Below are 27048 nucleotides of genomic sequence, written 5' to 3'. Positions count from 1 at the left end.
GCACTTGTGGAAGCAAAAAAATAGCGTGTAAAATGCACTGGTAACTTAATTATAAACAAAACAAGAAAGAAGTATTCATAATGTTTTAGTTTTATAAAAAAAAAAAAAAATTATATATATATATATATATATATATATATATATATATATATATATATATATATATATATATATATATATATATATATATATATATATATATATATATATATATATATATATATATATATATCAGTAAAAACCCCAAAAGTGGAAATAATAGAGGCTCTAGCTCTTATGAATTATGAGGGAAATCTTCTCCCATTGGAAAAACAAACAAAACTACGGTACTTTTCCGTTATCTGTCCCAATCAAAATTTAAACATTTCTAAATACAGTACAGTACAGTACAGTACCAGATTTAGGGTTATCAAACATAAGTGAAAAAAGCTTGCGTGGTAGACCGTAGATGTGCACTCCACGAGTGACCAACGTGAACACATGTCGTAACAACAAAAAATTACGAATTAGGGGAGTTTGATCTATAGGGGTTTACCGTTTTTACATTTCCCACATGAATATTAAGGTTGAGAAAAAGAACAATCATTTCAGAACTGAATTAATTCTTATGAGATAAAATTTTGTAACATATACAGTACTTTATTATTATACTGTAAAACATTCCTTTATTCAGTAAAAAGTATCACTTTTGAAGCACACTTTTTATCTAGGACAAATCATAAATATATTATGGTGTATCTACATCAAATTTATTTACAGTACAAAGCTCTTGTGCAGTTACTTTAAAAATATAAAATATGAACATACAATAATCCTTCTATAAAACTGTATCACACAATTCTTAAAGAGTCTGGAAAAAATATAACAAGTTACCAAAGAAAAACTGTGGATGATGGCATAAAATTCATATAATCACTTGAGGTATTGATCATATCTAAACACTAACTACAACATGTATATATATGTAATAAAAACAAAAATAACCACAAAGTTTTACTGACACATAGATAGTCTTCTGGGAGACCTGTGAGCTCTTTCGGGCCTTTCTCTGCTTCCTGATCGTTCCCGAGTAATTTCAGTTTTCTTGACGGCCTTGCCGGCCTCTTCACCCTCGTCCTTCATCTTCTTATTGCTCGTTCCACCGTCATCGCCATCTTCATTTTTCCTTTTACTCTGTTTCACATCTGGTGTCTCACTAACAGCTTTGTTTTGTTTTGTCACAGTCTCTGTTGGTTCAGTACAGGCTGATGTACCTTTGTTCTTCTCCTCTTTACATTCTTCCTTTTGTTTTTTCTCCGTCGGTGTCTTTGTACTTTCATCCTCTCGAGCTGATCTTCTTTTTGATTTAATCTTCTCCTCGGCAGTGTCTTCCTTTTTGGAACTTTCAACTGCTGAGGAGTCGCTTGATCCATCTCCTTCATATGACTTCCTGCGTAGTTTGGACATGTATTCTTCTGTGTCAAGTCGACTTCTCTTACTAGATTTTTGGTCCTCATCTTTCTTTTCATTTGTCTTCCCAGGTACAGCCTCCTTTTCCTTTCTTCCACTTCCTGGTCTGGGTGACTTAATATCTTTCTTTTGTGTTTCCTCTGAGACTGTCTCCTCCTTATCATCTCGCAGCTCTTTGCCTCTCCTTGAAGTCTTCCTTACGTCTACCGAACTTTCACCAGACTTTTGTCCCTCTTCATCCTTTGTCACCTCATTCTGCTTTTCATCAACAGCCTTTTCAGTCTTCAGTCTTTTTGTGGACCTGGTGACAATATCTTTTTCCTGTTTGACTCGGGGTGAAGACTCCTGAAGCTTTTCCGTAATTCTTTTGTTTGCTGCTGCGCTCTGTTTCTTCTCTTTGTCCTCCATTTTCTTTGGACTCTGCTGTTTAGAATCTTTTTCAGTGGAATCTTCGACAGTAATTCTATTCATTTCCTCTTCCCTAGTTTTTGGATCCTTTCGTTTGTCTTTTGGTGACTCAGTGCCCAACCGTTCGTTCTTCTCCCTCTTTTCATCAACTCTGGGATCCTGTTCATCTTTTGACCTTCTCACACTCTGTCTTCTCTCGGGTCGTTTCACCGAGCCCTCCTGATCTCCCTTGCCCTCATAAGTATCTGCACGATGTACTTCAACAGCTGTAATAATGACATTCTTCTGGTTGATCTGTACATCTGAACTTTTATTTACCTGTGACCCTGACGTACTTTTCTTGTCAACTGGTTTCTTTTTGCTCGTCTGTTCAGGAGATGGTGCCTCACTCTTCTTGGTTACTTGTTCTGAAGATGAAACTGCAGTCTTTTTACTGGGTGGTTCTGGAGAGTGAGTGATCTTCACTGCCACCTCAGGGGAGGATGTGGTGCTCTTCTTACAGGTTGACTCAGGTGGTGGTGTTATAGTCTTTAGACCATCTTGTTCAAGTGGCACCGAATTGTTTTTGGAGGGTTGGTCAGGAGTCTGTGTGTTCTTCTTAGAAACCACATCTGAGGATGAGTCTGTGGTCTTTTTTGAAACTTGTTCTGGAGCTGTTTCACTTTTTTTGGAACCTTGTTCAGTTGAGGTGCTCTTTTTAGGAATCTGTTCTATTGTAGGTGTTATATTCTTTTTGGTAACTGGTTCAGGTGAACTCTTTTTTGTAGCCTGTTCAGGTGGTGAATTCTTCTTGGTAACCTGTTCAGGTGAATTATTTTTTGTACCCTGTTCAGGAGGTGAATTCTTTTTGGTAACCTCTTCTGACTGATTATTTTTGGAACATTGTGTAGGAGGGGAATTTGTTTTTGAGACTTGTTCTGGTGATAAATTCTTCTTGGAACACTGTTCAGGTGAGGAATTTGCTTTGGAAACCTGTTCGAATAGATTCTTTTTGGAACTCTGTTCAGGAGATGAATTCTTTTTGCAGACTTGTTCAGGTGAGGGTGAATTCTTGGATATCTGCTCTGGAGGAGGTGGTGTGTTCTTTTTACAGACCTGCTCTTGAGGTGACGTTCCATTCTTCTTGGAAGTCTGCTGTGCTGGTGATGTATTCTTTTTAGACATTTGCTCTGATGATGATGTGCTCTTTTTGGAGATCTGCTGAGGAGATGCTGCTGCTATCTTTTTATTGACCTGCTCTGGTGTTTTGTCTTTGGAAACTGGTTCAGAAGATGTAGTAGTCTTCTTGTTAACTTGTTCTGAAGAAGAAGCAGAATTCTTTTTGCTGGTCTCTGAAGGTCCACTATTTTTGTTAGGGTGTTCAGGAGAACCTGTATTCTTTTTGCTGGCTTGATCAACTGAGGTCCCAGAATCACCATCACAGTCTTGCAAACGGCTCTGTCTTCTTGTTGACACCCTCAAGCTGCCACTCACAGGGGAGTCACTTCCACCTTTCTGTGAGACAGTTTTGCTCTGGAGATTCTCAGTGTTCTTCTCACTTGTTTTTTTATTTATGGAATTATCCACCTCTTTATCTTCCTTTTTGTTTGTCTCCTCCACTTTATCTGGTTTCTTTTTACCTGAAGTACTTGACAGGATTTTTGATTTACCTGAAGGGATTCCATTTGATTTTGAATTGGATTCCACATCTGAGTTCTTGCCTAATGAACTCTCTTTCTTGCTCGCATCCACTTGCTCATCTTTTTCTTTTTCATCTTTTTCACCAGACTCCAATTTTGGGGGACTTTCTGTTCCTTTCTTGGCATCTGGGTTATTTGGTGATATTTCTGGAGTTTCTTGTGTTATTCTGGCAACTCCTGGAGATGATGACCTGGAGAGAGAAGACATATCTGAGTCTGAGGAAGGATCTAAATCTGGGTCAGGGGGCGGTGGAGGTGCCCTTGCTAAAATGTCCTCCACACCAAGAGTGTAACCGTGAGATTTTCCCCAAACACGAAGTGCTGCTAATGGAATGCGGGAGCAAGGGTGAAGTGCCAACTTGGACAGAAGAGGTAAACAAGTGAGGGACGGTAGACATGTCGGAGCCAGGCGGTGACAACCCCTTAAATCCAATGATGACAGTGAATGACTTACAACACTGGAGGGATGAGCCAATAAAGCTGTACTAAGCTCTGTTATACGCTGGCAACTGCTCAAGTCGAGAGTACTAAGAAATGGCAGGGAACGTACGATAGCTCTAGCTCCTTCATCTCCAACTTGAGTTCCTGCCAAACTCAGATCTGTGAGTTGACGCAGTCGTGTAGTTGTGTCACGGTGGCCTGGACGGTGAGTTCGTGGGGCTGATAGTAAAGTTGTTAGTGTACTGTCAGTTAACCCCTCACAGTATGATAAATTGAGTCGAGACAGAGCTGGGCAGTAAGGAGAGGTGAGACCCGACACCACTTCCCAACCCTGACCCTCTAGGTGGAGTTCCTTGAGCTGAGGAAGTCGAGCCAAAAGCCAGCACAGTTGCTCTGCACTAACTCGAGCCCAACTTAAATCCAACAAGCAAGGCTGGCGGCGCACAACACCCTCCAGGTGATATACATCAACTCGTTTATGTGCAAGGTTGATAGTTTTCCATAAAGTTGGGTTTATTGCCCACTGTGCCCAAGTTCTACACACCTGCATCACCACCTTTAAGTCTCTCACAGATAAATGATGAAAAACGGGAAGCATCACAGCACGATTCATTGTCGGTGGAAGAGGTTCACGTGCAGCTGGACGACTCTCCCCATCGCTGCCACTCTCCTCCTCCTCCTCCTCCTCCTCTTCATCCTCATCTGGAGGTGGCGGGTTTGGCCGTACTACCCACATAGGACGCACCAGTGGACGAGACACTCGGGCCTGCAGCTGTTCCCATGTTGGCATGTGTGGAGGGGCAGCATCAAGGCCCTCTATTGCACTTCCTATCTGCAACACAATAATACAGGTTATGTACTACTTTCCATAATCACATTATCTGATTACTGTATATGTTAAGTCAACCTTCTACCTATATATAACTACTGTAGTATGTTATATCCTACTTTTATATCCTGCCTAATAGTGTGCTTCCATTGTTCCATTTCTGCATTTACTGAACTAAACTAAGGAGGCTTGCCTGTGTTTAGCCATCCCTTTGGTGAAGACTCAGACTACACTTCTGCAAATGATAGGAAATGTGGTGTTAAAAGTGGTTTGTGTTTTCCATATACTGTAATTATTTATTTTTTACCGCCCCACAGATATTAAGGTACATGTACAGTATATATACAGTACTTAAACAGGGATACTAGAAATTACATTAAGTGTAATAAACCTTATGTAATGATTGGGTAAATATGATGGGTAGTGATGGTAACACTAGACACAAGGAAGATTCATAAATATGAATACTGTACACTTTACACTATGTCTGGATATTTGTGAATCTACTGGATATTCTGACAGACTGGAAGGGATACGGTTGTATTACTAGCACTGGCTCACACTGGACATCAAGCACACACTGATTCCTTGATGGTGATTTAAACCAAGACTAGCGGAGTGGCAACCCATTATGATAACTACAGTAGTACAGTACTGTACAGAACTGTATTCCACATCATACCGACACCTATCCAAACCCAGTGATTAGTTTCTGTAGGTTATAAAGATCAAGAACTGTCCAATCATTTACAGATTAAGGTAATTAACTTAAAAGTAAGAATGAGTAAATATAGTTTAGTTCAGTATGTTGTACATACTAACTTGTAAATATTGACTGAAAACTTCCCAAATGAGGCAGTGCAAGTCCCCTAATTTCTGGTGATTAACCCCCTGATACTCCTGGCCATGGTTGGAAATCTCATCCCCTAGTGGTCTTTTGACGCAAATTGCGTCATTTACAATTTCACCTCCCCGCAGTTTTTCTATGCAGGTTGGGTCGGTAACAGGAACAGTTTTTCAGTTTTAGTAAACATTGGGTAGAGCGATCCAGACCCTTAGAGATGCATTTGCCAGCCCACGAGGCTAGTGGGAGGAGCTTAAGTGGTTTATTGGGCCATTCCACTGTTCCAGCATTTCTACTTACAGGAAGGGTGCTCTTAGTGTGAGATAAGGCTGAGCATGAAAGGTCAGGCCAGTATGGGAGCTCTTAGCGACACAATCTGCACCGAAAGACCACAAGAGTGTTAACGACAATTATCTCAGGTATGGAGCTAGCTGTTATACCCCTCATCCCTGTATGAACATTTTCCCTAACTGACTGACAACCAAGGAATAGGTCCTCCACAACCCCAGCTCACTCACACCATGGGCTTCTCACTGCATCCTGACTTTCAGTACCAACTAACATCACTGATGAAACTCGTGATCAATTCTTAGCCAGGGTCATGTCGATAAAATTCAGAATACTTCATGTTCTGGTGTTAGGCAGCACTTGTGATTAAGTTGTGAAACATTAAAATGCTGTATATGTAATGTGAAGTACAATGAAAATCAACAAAACTAATGTGTGATTTTCCTCCTGTAAAGTTTTTGCTTCTATCAATTTATATCCCATACATAACTTCCCACCAGGCCTGTGAAGCTACTATAAAACATAATGTTGACATTCTTCTTCGTTCCACTGATGCTGAATAAACAATCCACTGCTGAGAACTGCCAGGATGTGGATGTTGATGCACATAATTATCATGCCTTTAGAGAAAAGCTTCATGAATCCCTAATTACTTTTGAAGCACACTTAATAACTTGTAAACTCAGCTGTCCTTCTGCACTCCTTATACTGAGCAGAAGATCAAGAAGAAGGGGTGGGTTAAAGGAATATCTTTGTCTAGCTCTAAACAAATCATAACTTCGTAAGCACAGGCAATTATTTATGGCCAGTATGGGACGTCAGATGTGACCTGAGACTGATTTCAACCGGGACTGAAGTACTGAAAAGATTTTGTTCTATGAAGGATGTTTATCAGCTCCTAAGAAGTGTCTACTGATGGGTCTCCATAATTACTTCATGCCATTCTTAACCACCCGAGAAGTCCATGATTCACTGTTCCATAATTTGTGGAATTGAAAAAGCCTCACCCTCGGGAGCTAAACTGACATTAGAGAAAGCAATGTACAAGAGTCTCATCTACATCTCTTAACAAAACAAACCAATGAACTATAATGCAAAATGCAAGAAGGAAAATTATTCAAATAGACAATGGATGTGAAAGTTATGACAAAATTAATTTATTAATCATGAGGGTACCCAGTGTAGTCCTTAATAATTTAAAGGCCACTGCACCCATAGGAATGATAGTACCCCCCAACCCCCCATTAAAGGACAAAACATTGGTTCTAGCCAAAAAGGCTGAAGCCATTCAATGCCAACAGGGCTATCACACAGTTCCCCTACAATGAAGTGCTCAATTAGAGATCTCAGTAATACTATACATCCCACACAATCACAATAATGAATGCAACATTGTGTATGTACTGAAATAGTTATGCAGTACTAAACAGTATACAGTATAAGTAATGAGTCAACTACTAGATTACCCTGAGAGTGCTATTACTAAACAGTCAAAACTTATGTTCAACGGGGGCAAACAGGCCTAGAGCCACCTACTGTATTATATAGTACAGTATAGGTGAATAGTACAACTGTATGGAGGGCACCAAAAGTTTAGTGGAATAGTGGAATTTCAAAGTTCACAAGCACCAGCAATAAGGTGAGCCACTACTAGCATGCTAACCCAGACACAGAGGCTAGTAACTCAGTACCAACAAAAAATATATACAAGTACATATACTGTACAGTACAGTTGTATAAGAAAATATTATTTGTAACACCAATTTTGTCTTGCATTATTGATAACACTTAAAAGTGTGGGAGTTCTTGCCAACAGACCCTCAAGTGTCACAAAGGGACTGACACTTGGTTCTGATAAAATACGAGCAGAGTTACCTGGCTTCCCCCAGGTGGAGGAACAGGGGGTAGTGCAGGACTATCCCCTAGGCCACCCTCCACACCCCTACCAAATTTCAGCTCTATCTTCAAAAATGTGAAAATGCATAGACAGATAACAAGAGCAGTGAAGAGTTATCTGATGTATCTATACCTTTCCACTGTCAACAAGGAACTAGTTTCAAAATGGTGGATTACATGAAATCAAGAGTGCACCAATTATGCAGACAAGGCTCTAACACACCTCCTGTCTCCAGAAGGCAACTGTTGCCATTGGTATGATGGATCCCCATCAAAATGGCTAGTGAGGTTAGGCTAAGGCACATTAGACTGCCAACTTTTGAGCAGGTGAGCCCATATACTGTGGTGGACAAGTTGTTGAAGGGAATTATTTTGGAAGGGTTAAATTATTTTTCATATTGAAAATTGGAATCAGGACATTATATGTTTTACAGTTTTAATTAGAATATATACTTGGTGTAAAAATTATATTTTAATACAGTATCTTCCAATCTCCAGGTTGTGATAACACAATATTTTAGAGTGAGACACAGAGCACTTCCAGGGGCCTTGCAGTCTCCTGGTTAGTAATTATACAGTTTAAATGCAACACATAAATGAAGGCTGTGCTGATTGGAAGCATTTTAGTGAAAGATTAAATTATCATGAATCATTGAGTCATCAAATGAACATTCGTTCAACTTAACCAAATGGATGGAGGTGAAGAAAAGTTTGTGTTCAATGACTACCACAGATACACACATGTTACAGAACTTGAATAAAGAAAAGGAACATTGGCAATTGGTTCTAACACATATTATAGCAACTGTGCTGTAACTAGCTGAGCACATCTCTGCTTTGGACAAGTCATTGAGTGTTAGAAATAATCACAATATTGACGAAGCTGAGCCATTTTCAGAGGTTCGAATACACTACTCTGAGAATTCATTCCTAAAGAAACTAAAAATGAACTTCAAGTCCTTCAGTTTCTAAAATCTTTCAATGGTTCTTTCCGTAATGCAAAATCAAGTATCATAAAAGAATTTTGTTGGCAGTTCCAGTCACAGTGGCATCAGAGGAGAGAAGTTTTTCTAAACTCAAATTGATAAAACGCTACTGTATCTAAGGACAACTATGTCCATCGAAAAGGAACTGGCAGTAAGTTTGTACTTTCATAAACTGATAGAAAAGTTTGCTGAAAAAAAAAGCAAGGAATGTTAATTTTCAAAAGTAGACCGTTTCCGCTACTTAGCAAATGTTTATGAGGTGCAATAGTATATTAAATTGGTTTTTAGTTATTAATTGTGCTGCCATGAAATTTGTTATCACATCCAGACTATTTTATGGCATTTGTCTTGTTTATCTTACAAAAAATATAAAAATAATGTTTTATTTTCCATGTACAGTATACCATATGCAAACAATAATATCACCAGGTATTAAATTTTAGGTTTTTCTTGTGTATTTCCGAATCTCACTAAGTATTTTCATAACTTCTAGAGCAGTCATCACATATGGTTAAGGGGTCACAGATCTCTTTCATTTTCTTTCCATATTTTGTGTTGCAATACTGTACTGTAAAATTACCTGCATAGATTACTTTAATTTACTTCTGCACCCACTAGGGACACCTCCGGTGAGACATATTACGGTACTGTACAATACTGTACTCTTGTAATTGAATGCATCGCTACAGAATTGATCCTTTATCTTACTGGAATATATTTCGTTCCTTTTAAGGTGCGTCCACATGTGCGTACATTTTGTTGCCAACATGTGATCGACAAGACGAAATGAGGCACAGGATTCCAAATCTGGTAGGGTGCGGCCGCGTGCACTAGTTCGGTGTTTCTTCTTGTTGAGCACATGTTAGTGACAAAATGTACGCAGGTGTGGAACCACCTTAAGACTCGGTGACAATATTCTATTCATATAGAGCATGATTTTTTGTATCTACATTATTAATTACAGGCTGTTAGGTCTACAGGATCCACTTTCTGTGATCCTTAGTTATCTATCTTCTGTTGGATGAGTTTGTAGGAAAAAATGTTTCATGTCTTAAAACAAAGGAGCAGATCCATAAAACACAATAATAAATAAAACATACACTTACCTAGTTTCTGTAGGATAGGATTATCACATAAAATACTTAATAATATAATCAAGGCAGCCATTACCCTAAGAGGCCACATTAACCATTTCTGTATTAATAGGGTGGAGTACAAACTAAAATTCATCTTAATTATATAATATAATCTGTGCTCATCATCCCAAGAGCTGAACCATTTACAAGAAACAAACTTGGATATACATACAGGTACAGAAGCCTTCCCCCAGAATGTAAATAATTAACCTGCAGCAATTAAAACTCAACATAAATATCCATAAAGGTAATATTAATTTTTCTTTGAATTTATTATCATTGCCGGATGGCAAGATGGTGACCATAATACAGAACCAACACTGACGTAAAACTAGACATTACGCATTCTTTAAATATTCCACGGTGATCTTTGTTAACTAAATAACTGTCAGGTATGTACAGTGTTCATCATTCATTGTCTTTACTTTTCCACTACAGTAATATGTTTAGTTATATAATAAACATATATTTAAGTCCTACAATTTATACGGGTATCCTCCTATTTATGATTATGTTCCTGGAAACCCATCGCAGGTTGAAATATCGTATCTTGGGATCATTATAACACGAGGTTCAATGGGATACATTCCCAGCCAGTCCGACATCCACATGTATTACCGAAAATAAAATTTCTACAATAATACTACACCTACAACACAATAAAATGACACTCACCATATCATTAAGAACAAGCCTGGTCATCATTACTTGTCCCCTTAGTGGGACTCTTGAAGGTGGAGTGGAGACATTACTCTGACTCCCACACAGACTCTGGGGAGTCTTATGCCACTTCACAATGTCAAGCTTCACCTCCAGAGAGATGCTTTTCCTGGGTGCCCTGACCTTCCCAGACATTTTCAAAGTTACACTGCTCACTTCAAAATCACAAAAACAGAACGAATAATCATTTTCACAAAAATACAGGCAAAGCACTTTACAATCACAAAAAAAAAGGTAAAAATCTCTTCACAGTAAAAAAAACAGAGTACTGTACAGTACGTGTACAGCGTGAACACTAGTGATGTCCTCTCACAGTAAGGCATTAAAAAACACAGATAATGACCATTAGTCATTGAACTACACAATCACCATAGAACAAAGCTTGGTACTGTAGTGCACTGGGTAGACATGCAGGTAGACAGCAGCTGACAAGTGAACTGAGAGATGCATCTGCATTGGCCGGATGATGACCATCATTCATGCAGATTATTTACAGGTACATCATTAATAGAGGGTAGTGGTCTTAAATATAACACCATCGTTAAAGTGAAATATTGTAGATAGAGGGGACACCTGTACATTCATATAACATATACAGTATAATCAATAAACCATGAGTCACTATTCAACATCACTTGATTCATACATTAGGGAAAACTGGTTATATATGTACTGCATATTATCAAGTACCTTACCAGGCTGGTCGTGGCTGAAAGTCATGTCCATGCTTGAGTGTGTGCATGTGTGAGTACATGCATGTGTAAATGTGTGCATTCATGCATGGGTGTGTGTAATTTAATGAGTTACCCCAGTTTGGTAAAAAAAAAAAAAAGGCTGAAGGATAGAAAACTAATATTTACTGATAATTCTTTACCCTTGAAAGAAATTCAGCTTAGGTCCCTCCTCCTTTTAAAATGTTAACGAATCTTAACTCGTACTTGCAGTCACTCTTCAGGTCTTATAACACCATCATAAAACTACACATTTAACCAAACCAAGATCTGGTTTACTGTAACAACATCCTATCAATACAACTATGATACATTACTCTATTACAGGTCAAATGCAGCCTAGTCCCTAACTGATTAACCTATCCATCACCATCAGACCCTATTAGGACTTGGACCCATTTGACCAGTCCATAACATCCTTCATGTACCCTGCTCAGTGTTGGTCAATCTAAACAGTAGTCAAGTACAGTAGTTGCAAAGACAAACCAGTGCTGCTCAAGGTTGATTTTATCTTAATCACTGTTAACACTGCCTTCACTCATTTATTATCCTTATACACAACACACTACAGGTAGTTCCCAATTTACGAGGATTTGACAACTGAAAATTTTCATACGAGAAATTTAATTTTGTCCCACTTTAATTTACGAGTGAAACCCTGAATTTATGAACAAACAATTCATTAATGATAATGAAAATATTAAAATAATGCAGTTTTTTTCTAACACTATGCTTGCCTATTTCACTAAACTTTCAATGTGTCATCATTCTCTTACAAGCACCATTAACTTCCTCCTCAAACTCATGTGAAGACCACCACAGTCATTCAAACAGTTGACTCCATTTCCTCAGTGCTATGGAATTTTCAGTTCCTTATAAACTGTCCTTGGTACAGTTTTTGTAGAATCTCCACTCTTTTTACACCACTTTGTTAACCTTTAGTGCTGTTAAACTCAGTTCTATCACTTTGGCGTTTGTTTTTGGGTACAATATTGTGAAGCATAAAAAAATTAATATTAAAAGAGTACAGAACACAATCAGCCTGATGCTTGAACCAGTGTCGGTCATAGCTCAAGGCGCCTCTGTGCAGCGTTTGCACCATGTACACAAAGAAAGAGATTAGGACAAAAGAAATCATGAGGTCTAGCATGGTTTTTTTTCTTTGAGATCGTATCTCCAATTATATATTGGTAGTCACTGTATTACTGCAGTAATATAATTTCAAATATAAAGTTAGCTTACCTTTTAATATTGTTCACTTTGATTCAATTATCAAATTGTACTTTACTGAATACATTTGAATTATTGTTTATTGTTTGTACGTATTTGTTTTTCTAGGAATGCATTTCAGCTTTAGTAATTGGAGGCTATGAAAAATGAGCATCAATTTATGAGGTTTCGCAGGAATGTAACCCTCTCTTAAATCAGGGTCTGCTTGTGTATATATTCTTGAGAACTCTCATCTTCCATATCATGATAATCCATAACCTAATTCTCTTTATCTCACTCTACTTTCCTAAAACTTTCCCAACAGCAAAATCTGAAAAAAATCCCTATCCATTTTTTTTTTGGTGGTTTGAGTGAGGACAAGTTATGTTACAGCCTCATTAACACTTCTGCCCACTAGATGTGGTCAATAATGGAGTTCTGGTCATGTCCTCGGAGATTTGTCACGAGTCATGTTAAAGTTGTATACAAACTCAGGGATGATGTGCACATCATGCTGCCTGCAATATTGCTGACACTGAACAGACTAGTTTTCAATTCTTGGTCTTTAGAACTTAATATTTGACAAATTTTAACCCCTGCCTTCTTCAGCTATATTGATAACATTTACTTATCTAATATTATAGTCACCATAATGCAGAACTGTTTAGATTCACTTGCTAAACTTGCAGCCGTCCCCTCTCATACTTGAGTACAGTATCTATCATTGACATCATCTAATAGTCTAGTAATAGGTTGGCTCATGTAAGAGCAGGACATACAACACTACTGCAGGTGTAAGACAGGGGCGGCTTCACATGACTTACTATGCTAAAGTCACCAACAACAACCCCTTCCCACTCACTCCAGCTTATGTTATATAAGGAATAATCAAACAAGATTAATATCAACTTAATTATCAACCTTTTATTATTTAATTACAAAAGGGAGCCAACCTGTTACAAAGTGACTACTACTGATGCAATGTAAAATATTACACAAGTGCACATACATCACATTCATAATGCTATCAATTTCAAAAGATAGGAACACAATGCTTGTTTTATTAACTAGTATTTTCTAAGTGAAGGAGCTCGTACAAGTCCAAAATCAATCATCATCACTGAGACAAACACCTGTTCATTTAGGTTCAGAAACTGAAGTACAGACAAATAAGAAGAATCTGGCATTAAACACGCACACGATGACCTCCCGTCTTGGATGACAGTGCAGAAGGAAGTCCCGAAGTACTAGTGTACAGTATATAGTTTGAGGTGATTTTTGGTGAAGTTGAACTCAAAAGTAAAGTATCACTTTTGAAATCATAGATCATAGATAGAGATGAGTTGAAGGAGTTATACACACACACTGTAGATACCAATACATAGCCACATTAAAGTAGGATTCCTTTCATCACAATCTTGAAAAAATCCAGGACAATCTATTAGGACAACACTTAAAAAAAAATATAAAATACAATAAATTTTTCTTTTATACAACAGGGATAAAACTACAACGTAGAATTAACACTTTGATCCTTAACATTTTAGCAATACAGAAATAAATTATATCCTGGATGATTAAAATTCCGATGAAATGAATTCTAGTCGATCATTTTGCAGCCAATTACATCAAAACTCCAAATAAATGTAGTTAATGCCCTCATCCGCTCTACAACACATACCAAATCAATAACACTTCTTGACAATTAATCAGTTAAGTAATAATAGTAAAAAAGAAAACACTAATTCTGTGTTATGATGGCCCTAATTGGAAGACAGTGTTTTAAATAAAGCTCTGTTATATCATATTCAATTTGGCATCTGAAAAATTGTGCAACTTTAGCAACATAAAGACAGAGCAAATGTACTTGGCCCAGGTTCAGACTGTATGTTGTCCCTGGTGCTGGTGCTAAGGGGTCATACCAGCGGTTCAAACGCAACACGATATTGTTTTTGGATGGGTTTGTGTGTTTATATAGTATTTCTATGGGCCTAAAAATCTGTATTATGCTAATCTTGAACCCCTGAACTTGACCATGTCAGATTAAGGGTTCAAAGTTGACATGGCACTGATTTTTAAACTCACACACACACTATAAATGTCTTCTTTACAGACAGACACACACAAACACACACCAAGAACAGTAACAAGCTGACTATGAACTGCAGATATGACCCCTTCAGCTGTAATACAAGCTAAAAGGATTAACTTACAAGTACTGACTAAAACTGAGATCACAGTATCTTTGAATGCCTGGCAGTTTAGATTGAGAGTGGTATTAACCCTACACACTGTTACTCAACACGTGGGTCTCTCTCGTCTAGCGTCCACTTGTCACACATCGGCTCACTGTCAAACGAGTCACAATCCTAAGTATGCCCAATGAAACCTAACCATATAGCCCTTGGGGTCACAGGCTTACAGATTACAATAGGTTAAGCTAGACCTATCAGAACCAAGGCCTATAAAGACTGGGGGCCATTTAGCAAAAAAGGACAAACCAGTGTTGTATCTTCTACTGATACATAGTTTCAAAATACATAAACAGCACATCTTAATCCTTTTCCCAGATAGCAACTCAAGACTTGTATTTCACGTAAGACTAAATATATTTTCCAAATTTTATACTTGGCTTTAAAAATACTAGACAAGACAAACAATACCAGTAATAACAATGCACTTTCTTTTCTGTGGGGGGAGGGGGGTTCAAATAAATTTTAAGAGATGGCTATGACAAAGAGGAAGGTTTTTCATTGCCAAGCCTTACATCACAAATGTAACTTTGATGACAAGGTTCCTTTGTCAGTGGCAGCGCCTTATTTTTTTTTGAAGAAAAAAACAACATTAAATAATCTTAACTCTCCTGGGAACACCTTGAAAGTAACAACAAAAATAGAAAAATAAAGAGGATTGATTTCACAGATTTGAGAGTACAAATTTGGTAAACGCTTTGACATAATTTTTCGGGATACATTATGGTAAGCTGAACTGAAAATACTCTAATATTAATTAAAGTGATAAAGCTAAAGCATATCCCCTCATTGTAGAAATTAAACTTTTTTCATATTCATAATGATAAAGCTATTAACTTTCATGCTGGTAGTCAAGATATGACACGCTCCCAATTTATTTGTGACACACACACACTAGTCTCCATGCCATGCCATGGTTGCACAAACAACCTCGGGTGGCACCTTCCATCAAGACACAAATATAACCCCAACAGTTCATGATTCTAATGTCTTGAGTCAAATTTCAATCCAGTCTCTTCCCATACTGTGCATCAAACAGAGCAACAGGGCAGCGTAATATACTATCATGAAAATCATGCACATACTGTACGTGCAATTATTCAACATTAAAGATAATCTGTATATTGCAACACAATATTGTATGATGAAGGGTTCTATGTACCATTCAGCTTCCAACACAAGAAACACGCAAGTTCTTGATCCAATACCTACATTACTTTGGTCAATACTGCACCAGTACAGAGCCTCAGAAGTTACATTAATCATGATATAGTTTGAACCTCTGCAATATTCCTGAGTTTATATAGTATATCATATACCCCACTTCCCTTCCAACTCATAAATACATCCCATGATACCATAAACACAATGTATCTCACGCAACTGGCCTCTTCTTAGTACCTCCTGTGATATTACAAACTCAAAATGAATTCCACAGTACTGTACAGTATTGGCAACCCATTACAGCATTCAATTTATTACCTCAGACCCTGCAATTCACAAAAGTTTTCCATACTACCAATTCTCAATGAATCCCAAAGTACTGGCAACTCACAAAAGCTTCCCGTATTACATATAAACTCGTAAAGCTACCCACAATACTGGCAACTTGCAAAAGCTTTCAAATTCATCAACTCATAATAATTCCCACAGTTCAGGCAACTTGCAAAAAGTTCCCATATTTTTTTTTTCATAAAAAGATTCCCACAGGACTGGTGACTCTCAAAGTTTACCATATCATCAACTCATAAGGAATCCCAGAGTACTGGTTGGTAACTCGTAGATATGCCTTATAGTAATGGCACTTGACAAGCATAGCCCACTGTACTGACCACTTATTATGTACCCCACAGGACTGACCGTTCACTACTAGACATAATTCCTCTACAACTTTAACGTTCCACGATTACGTTTATCTCACATTAGTAACAGGTTCAAGCTGGAAGTGACGACTGGCTAAGGGTGGCAAGCATTTGTGTGAGACATCACAGTCGACTGAATAACATAAATAACACTTTCCTTTCTTGTTATATGTTAAACGGGGCAAAGGTCAAGTGGACCCAAGTCCAAATAGGCCCCAAACCTTCCTTAGTAATTGGAATGGAGTCAATTAGGACTGGGCTCCAATCCTAAAAGTCGAGTTAGATGGGGGTCATTAGGACTTAGCCCACTAGAAATGGGACCTATTAGGACAGAGGTTGAATTGACCACTCACATGTCACATGCTTCACACACTACACAAGTGTGTATGCATATAAACTCCTTTATTACAGCAATTATTTTTGCCCCAAGAGGCAGCTAATGCTTTTAACTTACTGATTGACTAAATATTTACCAAATAGTTCAAGATACATCTATATAATAATACTGTACTTTAAATTCACAACAATAAAGTACAGTTTATAAAACCAAGATATGTTCTTATTTTTTTTACAGTGTTGTTGGATTCTATCAACTGTACCATAAGTGAAACTACAAAAAAACCCCACTTAGTCGGGGATGTCAGAAAGTGAAACTAAATTCAAGAAACTTAAATAAAGAAATTACCCAAAAACTTCTAAATTGAAATCAAGTTCAACATACAATTGGAATACTTACTTCCTCTTCCATCCCAGATATATTCAGTTATTTCTTAACCACCTGAGTTCATTACTAAGCTAAGCATCACTCTGAATTTACAGTCTTTCTGGTGTATCTTAGGTGACCACGCTCAACCTCTCTCTAACCTAGGCCTTACACTGATACACCACAAACACTGCATTCTATCCCTGTAAAGACTGAGCTGGTGTTGATTGTGAAGTGCAGTGACATTAAATCAAAAGCTTCAAGAGATGCAATGAGGAACTTCAAGAAATTTTTTGTCCCAATAAATTAATCTGGCCAAGGGAAGATATTACTGAGTGAGATATGAGATTATTTTTTCCAAGAAAGACCACGATGAAGAGGGGTCAGACCATGGGAGATAAAGAGGAGTTAGACCATGAAAAAGAGGGGTCAGACCATGGGAGATAAAGAGGAGTTAGACCATGAAAAAGAGGGGTCAGACCATGGGAGATAAAGAGGAGTTAGACCATGATAAAGAGGGGGCAGACCAAGACAGAAATAAACCACCACACAGAGTTGTAAGTCCTAGGATCCTAAACGTTTTTTATCGTCTCCGTAATTGGGGAGAGAAAATATGTCACTCATATTCCACTTAATGACGTCTTCCCCCAAGCCGTGGTCATGAATACATTATAATGAAATAGTTTACTCAGTAGGTAAGACTTAAAAAACAAAAAAGTTCTTTTGTAAACTAATCATCGATGCTAAGACAATAAATTATAATATACACACTGGAAAAATGGAACACGGAACACTTCCATAAGGTCTTTAATTCAAATAATTGTCAAAATTCACTCCAGCCACCCTGTATTATTGAACGAAAGGACATGTAAGAGTGGATGGAGAAAAAAATCAACTCCAAAAATAGTTCATGATCGCCGTTTTAAAAAGTTGTTCATGCTTCTTCTTTTATATATATATAATATATACAGATACATATGTTCCAGTTATCCCATGTGGCTTTTACCATATCGAAATAACTTAAATTGTGGATAAGCCGTTATTTGCCCTTTCAATGTGAACATGTATGTACAGTATACACACACAGATGCACACACACACACACACACAAATATATATGCACCACTCCCAAGTAAAATGTATTTGTATGACACTGGCTTGTGAAGACTAATAGTGTGTGAGTGAGTGAGTTGTGATGTGGAGAAAACCTATGAAGATGAGATGTACAAGTAACAACCACCCGGCAGGCTGGCAACACAAGGAACCACAGGGAACAATACAAGGAGAGGGTAGAACACCAGAGAGGGGAGGGGAAGAGGGAGGGAGGGGGAGGGTGTCGTTAGGCTATCTTGCCACCAATCACCCAACCATCTTAAGGGGGAAGAGTCCATCCAGCCACCATAACCAAGTATCACGTCTTTACCTCTTGCTTCATCTTCCCTGTTGACATGTCTGTCTTCTTGGATTGAAAGGATTTGTCTTCAGTCTCCAAACCTTCAATTTTAACCTTAACGTCCCCATCTTCAGCTTCAGACTGTAAACAAAGATAAAATTAACAAGACTCTAAGGAAGGCATCACTAGTTTAATATTGTGGAGAAAAAAGAAAAGAAAAAAGTAAAAGTGAAGCCAAAATTCTATAAAAAATAAAATAAAAATAAAATACTGTACTCTAGCTCCCAAGAGAACCTGTCTTCACATTCACACAAGAACTTAAATCAAGTCACTGTGTCTAAGGAAAGTTGTAATGCTGGAGTCACAATAGTCAGAGTTGGAAAGAGTGATGAAGTTCTGAACCCCACAAGACTTCTGCTTGGGGACAATGCATTCATTCATCTGTGTCTACAAAAATATCAAGCCTTTTTTTTTTTATCTAAATTTTTCAAGTCATGGTCAGCTTACCAATTACAACCAATATACCTGTCAACTAATATTTACATTAAAATTTTTATGAATTTATAGTCCGTGGACAGCTCCACCTTACAGAAGAACCTGTGTTTGTCGAGACGTACTTAAATTTACTTAAGTCACAGACCACACCTAAGCCAGTGGTGTGCCCAACAACCTAGGGCAACCACCAGTCTACAGTACTTCACTTCCACAACAAAACTGAAACCACTCCAATTACACAACAGAAGGTGATCACATGTACAGTATACATACCAAACTTTCCACCCACAGGTTGACGGACAACTTCACTTCTATGTCTCCCATTCTTTTTGGTTGGGGGTATTTAAAAATTATATACGTAAATAAAAAAAATCTTTGGTCATTAGTGTTTAAAAAGTAATCTATTATTATCTTTTAAAATTCTGAATTGAATCCCTTTCTTGGTGTTCTACGTGGGTCACCCCACTCCCACCAGTGCACATACAAGTACAGTACAGTCTGTGTCTGGTGATGGTTAACACATGTCTCTTCTCAAAATTGTCCCAAACTGTAAACCTTTTGTGTTTTCTACTCCACTGTATATTATCAGCAATAGAGTACAGTGAGGAATAAAAGGACAGAGTGATCCACCAAGCAGGGCAGAGTGATGCAAGATAAGGTCAAAACAACAAGCACAAAAGTCCACACACACTTCATCACTATAAGACAGTCTTTCTCAAACTCTTAATCTTCTGTATGAATCTCAAGACACAAGGATGGTGAGATGTTATTCAGCTCGGGTGTGTGGTGGCATGACCTGCCCACCAGTTATGTTAATACAGTACCCTGGGCTAATCTAATTCCCCTTATAATAAACAGCATACAATTTTTGCCTATGTTTTTACTTTCTATTTAGGTTAAGTCCGACTGAAGACTTTGTTCCTTTAGCTCCAAACCTTCAACTACACAGCAGTCATAAGCACAATCACCCAAAAAGTCCTGTCACGAACCATGAATCCCGAGATTCAGACCCTTGAATCCGAAGCATTTATGGACAGAATAATGTGTCAGTGTCTACTGCTTCGGGTTCACGAGTCTGAATCTCGGGGTTCATGGTTCGCGACAGGACTTTTTTGGGTGACTGTACATCAATAAGCCTGCCAGTAATTTTACAACATACACACATACATACATACAGTACACAGCCCTGAAAGTGCACATGACATAACGATCTGCCAAGTGCTTGCCCAGCATTCATCACGACTGATTAAAAAGCAAAGACAGTGTTTCTACGACTCCTTCTGCCACCTACCACACTTGTCATCACCATACAACACTCTTCCAGTCTTTCATTTACTCACACTTACTCTTGATAGTGAATTATGGCAGCTGTGGCTTCATCAACTTAGGCTAATTCATCTCCTTTTCCAAGTTATCAAAATAGTCGCCTGACATACATGCATGTAGCTGGTTGGCTTAAAGCATTAGTAGCTTCTTGCCTTCTTGTACATTAACCTAAGTCTTGTGTGTGTGTGTGTGTGTATATATGTGTGTGTGTAAAAGAAGACATTTATAGTATGAAGTTACACACTCACCACACTACACTAAACTACCTCCATTACCTACTGTCTGGTACATCATTTGTTCTACCCCCATCAGGCAATCACACGGTGACTCACCACAGATCTCACAAGCTGAAGTCTTTCCCACATACACTTGGAACACATTGTTACAGCACTCAAGGCTACCCACAACCAGAGACCCTACACCAGGAGTTGAAGGCCAGTTACCCACTGACCTTGGACAGTGGTTTATTTGGTATCCCTGGACTGACATAGCAAGTGAGGATAACACCAACAAACAAGCTCACCACCACCACTTCTCTCCCAAAGAGTGTTACAGGCTACACTTAGTTGACTTGCCTTGGATTACACCCTGTACTAAAGAAACTTGCGCACAGCTTTCTTCCTTAAAATTAATCTGTGTAAGGTTGTCAGTGCCCAAGTCATTTGTATAATAGATGCAGCACAAAAGTCTTGATTAGCCTGCCAATATAAAACATCTGAAGTAGACCTACATCAGTCAATGGTATGGAAACACAAGGAATTAAGTAAAGTAGTAGTTTGACCACAATGAAGCACTCCTTCCCTTCTTCAGTCATTTCACCAATGATGCCACCTGCTCAACAAACCAATAAGCATTTTGAAAATAAAACCCAGATGCTCCCCCACCTTGACACAGCCTGTCTTCCAGTTTACCTCTCAGATCCATAATCCAATGATAAGTAGCAGAAATCAGGAGTCGCCAGTTTCAGGGTTCACAGTTCCACCATTCCCATCGACCTACCAACCAGTGACATTCTAAAAGAAGATCTTCCCAAAACTAGCAAAAGGCAGAACGGTTTCACGAGTGAAATGTCCATACTGAATGGATTAAAATGTCCTTTTAATAACTTTTTATTTATTTTTTTACTCATATCGTAGCCTAATATACTGCACAACCAACTAGAGGAACACAAACAAAGAGGTCAAGTGAGGAGTGTGAACAGTCTGCCAACTCTAGACAAGCTCTACTTAGCAACTAACTGGCTCCTCATCACCAAACAAGTGGGCAATGATTGTTGCTATTGCCCCGAGATGTGACAAAAGTACAGTAGCTCATTCGTGCTCCCACTCTTGGCTGTACTGAAAGTTGATTGGTGTTCTAGTTCTCTCTGGAAACTCCACTCTCACCTTTACCCACGATGAAAATTTTTATCTCCCATGAAAATCCAGAGATGTGAACAGGATCAATACAAAAATAGGTCATCCACAGTACACTGCATAAACACACCACACCATGTGACTAGGCAGTGAAGAAACAAACATAAGCTGGACAGATAAAAGCATTGTTTACCACCACCAAAACTAACACTTACCGTGGTTAAGACTCACCGTTGTAGCTAACATCTCTTTAAGAATGATACTCTTCTCTAGTTAAGAGTACCTATGGGTGTGTGTGTGTGTGTAATTTTTTAACAACCTCTACCCTGAAGCCATAACAAAGACTCCTAAAATACTTCTCCAGGAAAATGAAGACAGTCATGGGGTGTTGCTTGTAAACCTTATACAGTATGCAAGCTCTTATTAATGTTCTGGAAGATGAGATGAAAAAATACATAAAAATAAAATTATGGAAATCTAAGAAATTAATGTTTCTGTCTCAAGTGAAATTTATTCCCAACTGTAGTTGATGATGATTGGTGGTGCTGCTGTCACCACCATCATTATCATCACCACAACCAACATCATCATCATCATCATCATTAAATCACATTTTTAAGTTATTACCGTAATCATCAATTTTGCTTTCAGGATCTACCTAACATATCCACCGAAAATAACAATTATGTGAGGGGGTTTAAGTGGATCTCCAGGTAACTTGTCTGAACTGAGGGCCCCACCACCATATCCACCATGAGCCCAACTGATTTACAATCCACAAGTGTAGTTGCAATTTGTAGGATCATGTGCTGTACCAATGATTTGTGCAGGGTTTACAGCACAGCACAGCACAGTTGCCCGACACACCAGAGACCTTCCATGACACACTAAGACCACATTTGTGCAGTATAATAATGGGAGACTTAAGTCACTGGACCAGGAGCTGACACTAGAAGCTATAATTTACATAATAATTTTCACTAAACTCCCTCAACTTAATTTATGAAACAACCTGTGTTATGTTTGCCCCCCAAAACACTAGTGTAGTTTGTCATTTCCAACAAAAAATAAAAAATTGTAGCAACAAACTAGTGAGACACAGGATTCAGTCACTGACACATCACCACCAAGGACTTACATGTAGCCTCTCTCATTAGGTTCTTATCTCTGAGGTCATTTCTCACATCCTCTCACCATGTCATTCATGGCCTAGCCCTAACTCTCTTCCCCTCCACATCCAAACTCAGTCATCTCTTGACCCAATTGGTCTCCTCCACTTCTTCCACATACAAACCAACCATCTCGGCCAACTTCTACACCAAACCTCACTAATACTCTCATCACCCAGCCACCCTCTTAGTTCTCAAGAGTTTCCCATCTCTAAATAATCACATTATACATACTGTACATCTACCCACTATCATATCAGCTACCTTAAGTCTATGTATAACATCCTCTTTAACTGTTCATTTTTAATTGCCATAAGACACATCACAATTTTCATGACGGCTAAATACAACTTTCTTTTCACACACAGAGAAAGTTCTCTTGCCAAAAATGAAGTTATAGCTCGCTAATCTTCTTCTAGCCACTTTTGACTCTTGCCTAAGCTAGCTTCAGTACTGATTAAGTCACCCAGGTAGCAGAACTCATCAACACAGTCCAGGGATATATCCCTAATGCCATACTTTTCCAGCCTTGCTGAGACCACATGTTTACCTATAGCTACATACAGCACACTTACAGTCAACAACATCCTGCAGTCTGCCCTTTACACCACTGTATTGTACATTACAGACTTACTGTCAATGCCTTTCTTACAGACAGCACATGGCCACTTCCCACCACAGGTCCCTCACCCACACCACTAATTATTACTTTTGTTACTGCACCAGTCACTCTCGTATCCTTTAACTCCACTTCATTCTTCCAGTTCTAAAACTTCTCTACTACCTCTTCAATGCTGTTACCAGCACTAAGTTGTCAGCATACAACAACTCCAGGGCAAGTCAGTCCTAAAAACCTGATCAAATGCCTCCAGAACCATTGATAACCAGAAGAGTTTAAGACACCCATCACTGAGGTTCTCAAGCCCTCAATGTCATAACCACTTGTACCAGACACCCAACCCTTACTTATTATAACTCACCACACTAATTAATTTGGCACTGTACCATCTTTCTATAAGTATCAAATACTTTCTATAAGTATTTCTCTGGCCATAAATATTGTCTCTATAATCCCTCAACCTGGCATGAAGCCAAGCCGCATGTCAATAATGTCAACTCCTTCCCTTATTAATTTCTCACTCACTCTAACTTGATCATCAGCATCCAAGTTCATTACCGTTTCTGCTGTAAGTATTAACAGTCATGCTTCTCAGACGGTCAGTTGGAACAATACATTTCATTATATTTGTACTGTCCAGCATTAATCACACCAACATTGTCATTCTATCAACCACAAACCTCATCCATTTTCTTTTAATCCTTGGGCATGGTCCCTGTACTGGTTCCGCTGCTTCTAGCTCCCCACCGACTTTCCCACTCAAACTCTCTATTCAACAGACAATACTGTAGTAGAATTTTCACCAAGAATCCTTATTTTCTTATTATCAACAGCCACATTTCCAGTCACTTCTCACATTTTAACCCACTACTTGACTGCTCTTCTGTAGACCTCACCTCTAGCATACCACAGCAGTACCAGCATATGCATCCTTTCCACACTTCTTAACCTTTTAAATTTCTTCTGAGCCTCTATATGGTCTCCAGGCACTCCTCCTCATCACTACCCATCTTCCAGGCCTAATCAAATCTTCTTTTCTTCTTTATCATTTAGTCTGCTTCACCACACATCAAAGAATTAACATTCAAGGCAGATTTAAAAAAAATAATTTATGGAAATCTTCACATCTTTGTTGGCATAAATATATGGCTGCCACCTTCCCAACAAACTAATTAAATATACCAGAATAAATAAATCCTAAAAAATTACTCCTTCCAGTAGGGTCTCAAAGTACACAAGGGTTACATACCTGGGATCTCCGTGTAAGTGCGAATTCACGTATGTTCATGTCCCCCTGTACACTATACAGTATACATATGTATAACTCCTTTATAATTAGGGAATCAATTTGCAACTTCACAGTTCAATTCACCACTCCTTAGTAAGTCCAATATCTTTACTTGTTCTTCAAAAGTTCTCACAGTATGAGCTTTTTTCTTTATCTCACTCTCACCACTATGAACACTGCCATTATTTTTCCTCTTATGGGCCATGATTGTGATAAAATTCACCAGTAAAGAAAAAACTTTGTGCGCACATACACCTGGGAGATGTTTATGGAACCAATGCGCGAGAAAAGGACGCCTTTGTAATAATTTTACTTACAGTACCATACAAACACCCCAAGTGTACAAGCGAACACAAATATTAAACCATATGAACACTTTAAATGTGCAAACAAACACTCAAACCATCCTATGGGCGACATGATCCATTTCAGCCGAGCAGTCACTTGACCGACTCCGAGATGTGTGTGCGTATGTCGTGGCGTCACATCGAGGGGGAGCGCAGCTTGGTGGTGAGTCGGCAACACAGTTACAGCCCACTGCCTCCACACCTATGTTCACTCCTCACACATACACATCCATGCTTTTCATTTGTCTTATTTTACAGTTTTCTATTACATTTTCTTTATTTCTATTCCACATTATTGTAAAGATTTTCTTCCCCTTTTCTCCAAAACGAGTACGGACAAGTAATAAACACGCTGATCAGCAAGAAATGCTGGGTGGGTTGGCTCACACGAGAGCGAGACCCAAACTTAAGGACAGGTCACACACATATAAGCAGGGTCATGTACAGTACTCTGCAACCCTACTGTATTATTATTTTTTTAATTTGGTATATGCTGGGTGAAGGATTCTATACCTGTAAATCTCAGTCTTTATTTAATTTTTAAAAATATTTCAGCTCTTTGGATGATGAGTAAAGATTATACAACTATGCTATCTTTTAGAGTCCACCCCAACCTTTGAATACTTGCATGGGCACCATATTTGTATCATTCAGTGTTTCATGTAGGTGTGATAACTTGGGTTCATAGATTCTTCTGCACAATAATTATGTTAACACACACTTGATACGAGTTCAGGGTGCCAAGATCCCCCCCCCATCAAACCCTGTTGTAAGTCACACGTTAGCTCATAAACTGATGGTCCCGAGGGTATGAGTACACTGAGAGGTTCTACTACATGACTAAATATAAAGTACCGTAAAACAATGTATCCTCAACCCACAATCACCGGACGCCATAGTGTAACCCACAAACTACAACAGTGTAAATGGTGAATGCAATAGACAGCCACTGTGCCTCTCAAACCTTGCTACTTCTGTGTTGAGGTTTATTTTTCATGCATCATACAACAAGATGTCTTCTGCTATGAGTTGTGGAAGTGTAGATTAACCATTTTCAAGCATGGCTCACCGTTCCATAATGAACGGCAGAAACTCTTGAGTAAATTGGTCTCTATTGATGGTAAATTCTTGTGAGAAAACAGAGATGTGTTCCTGGACCTCAATAAGTCTTTTATATATCTCCCAATTGTTCTTTATAAAGAAATAAAGGCCTTTAAAGTTTGTTACTAACTACCCTACACTTTTACCACTGATATGCACAGTTTATGCCCCCCCCCCCCATTAACTATCTTTATGTTACTTGTGTCATGTTTCTTCTGGCCCATTTTTCTGTGACCAGCTCAACCTACTGGCACCCTTCATCCTCTATCAAGATCATGTTCTAAAATGGCAACCCTCTGCTGGTTCCCACGTTCTCCATCACAATTTCCAGGCAATCAGATCCTCCCACTTTTTAACAAACGTTCTTTGTCTAATTAGTGGACATACAGGGTATATCCTTCAGAATGGTGTCCACAAGGTTGTTCATTATCGAAGGCTTATGGTGCAGTAGGTACAGTAATCCCATGCTTTTCAAGTTTTTTTTATCGCATTTTTGACCATTTGAGGTTAAAAAAAAATTAT

At 38.5% G+C, this 27048-nt stretch overlaps 1 protein-coding gene across 4 annotated transcripts in view; it reads right to left on the bottom strand.

Moving 5' to 3' along the window:
- Positions 1-585: 585 nt before the first annotated feature.
- LOC121865035 overlaps positions 586-27048 on the bottom strand; it is a 50840-nt gene continuing 24377 nt past the window's right edge. For 3 of the 4 annotated variants that reach the window (XM_042364350.1, XM_042364352.1, XM_042364353.1), the window contains 2 exons: positions 18857-18967; positions 586-4809 (listed from right to left, as the gene is read on the bottom strand). In XM_042364350.1, coding sequence (XP_042220284.1) covers positions 994-4809; positions 18857-18967 — 3927 coding nt within the window. In that variant the 3' untranslated portion in view covers positions 586-993. The remainder of the gene's footprint in view (positions 4810-18856; positions 18968-27048) is intronic. The other variant, XM_042364351.1, reaches the window with a different exon arrangement.

This window comes from Homarus americanus, unplaced genomic scaffold (genome assembly GCF_018991925.1).
Source record: "Homarus americanus isolate GMGI-L3 unplaced genomic scaffold, GMGI_Hamer_2.0 scaffold2539, whole genome shotgun sequence".
NCBI lineage: Eukaryota > Metazoa > Arthropoda > Malacostraca > Decapoda > Nephropidae > Homarus > Homarus americanus.
This window is presented reverse-complemented; position numbering and strand designations above follow the sequence as displayed.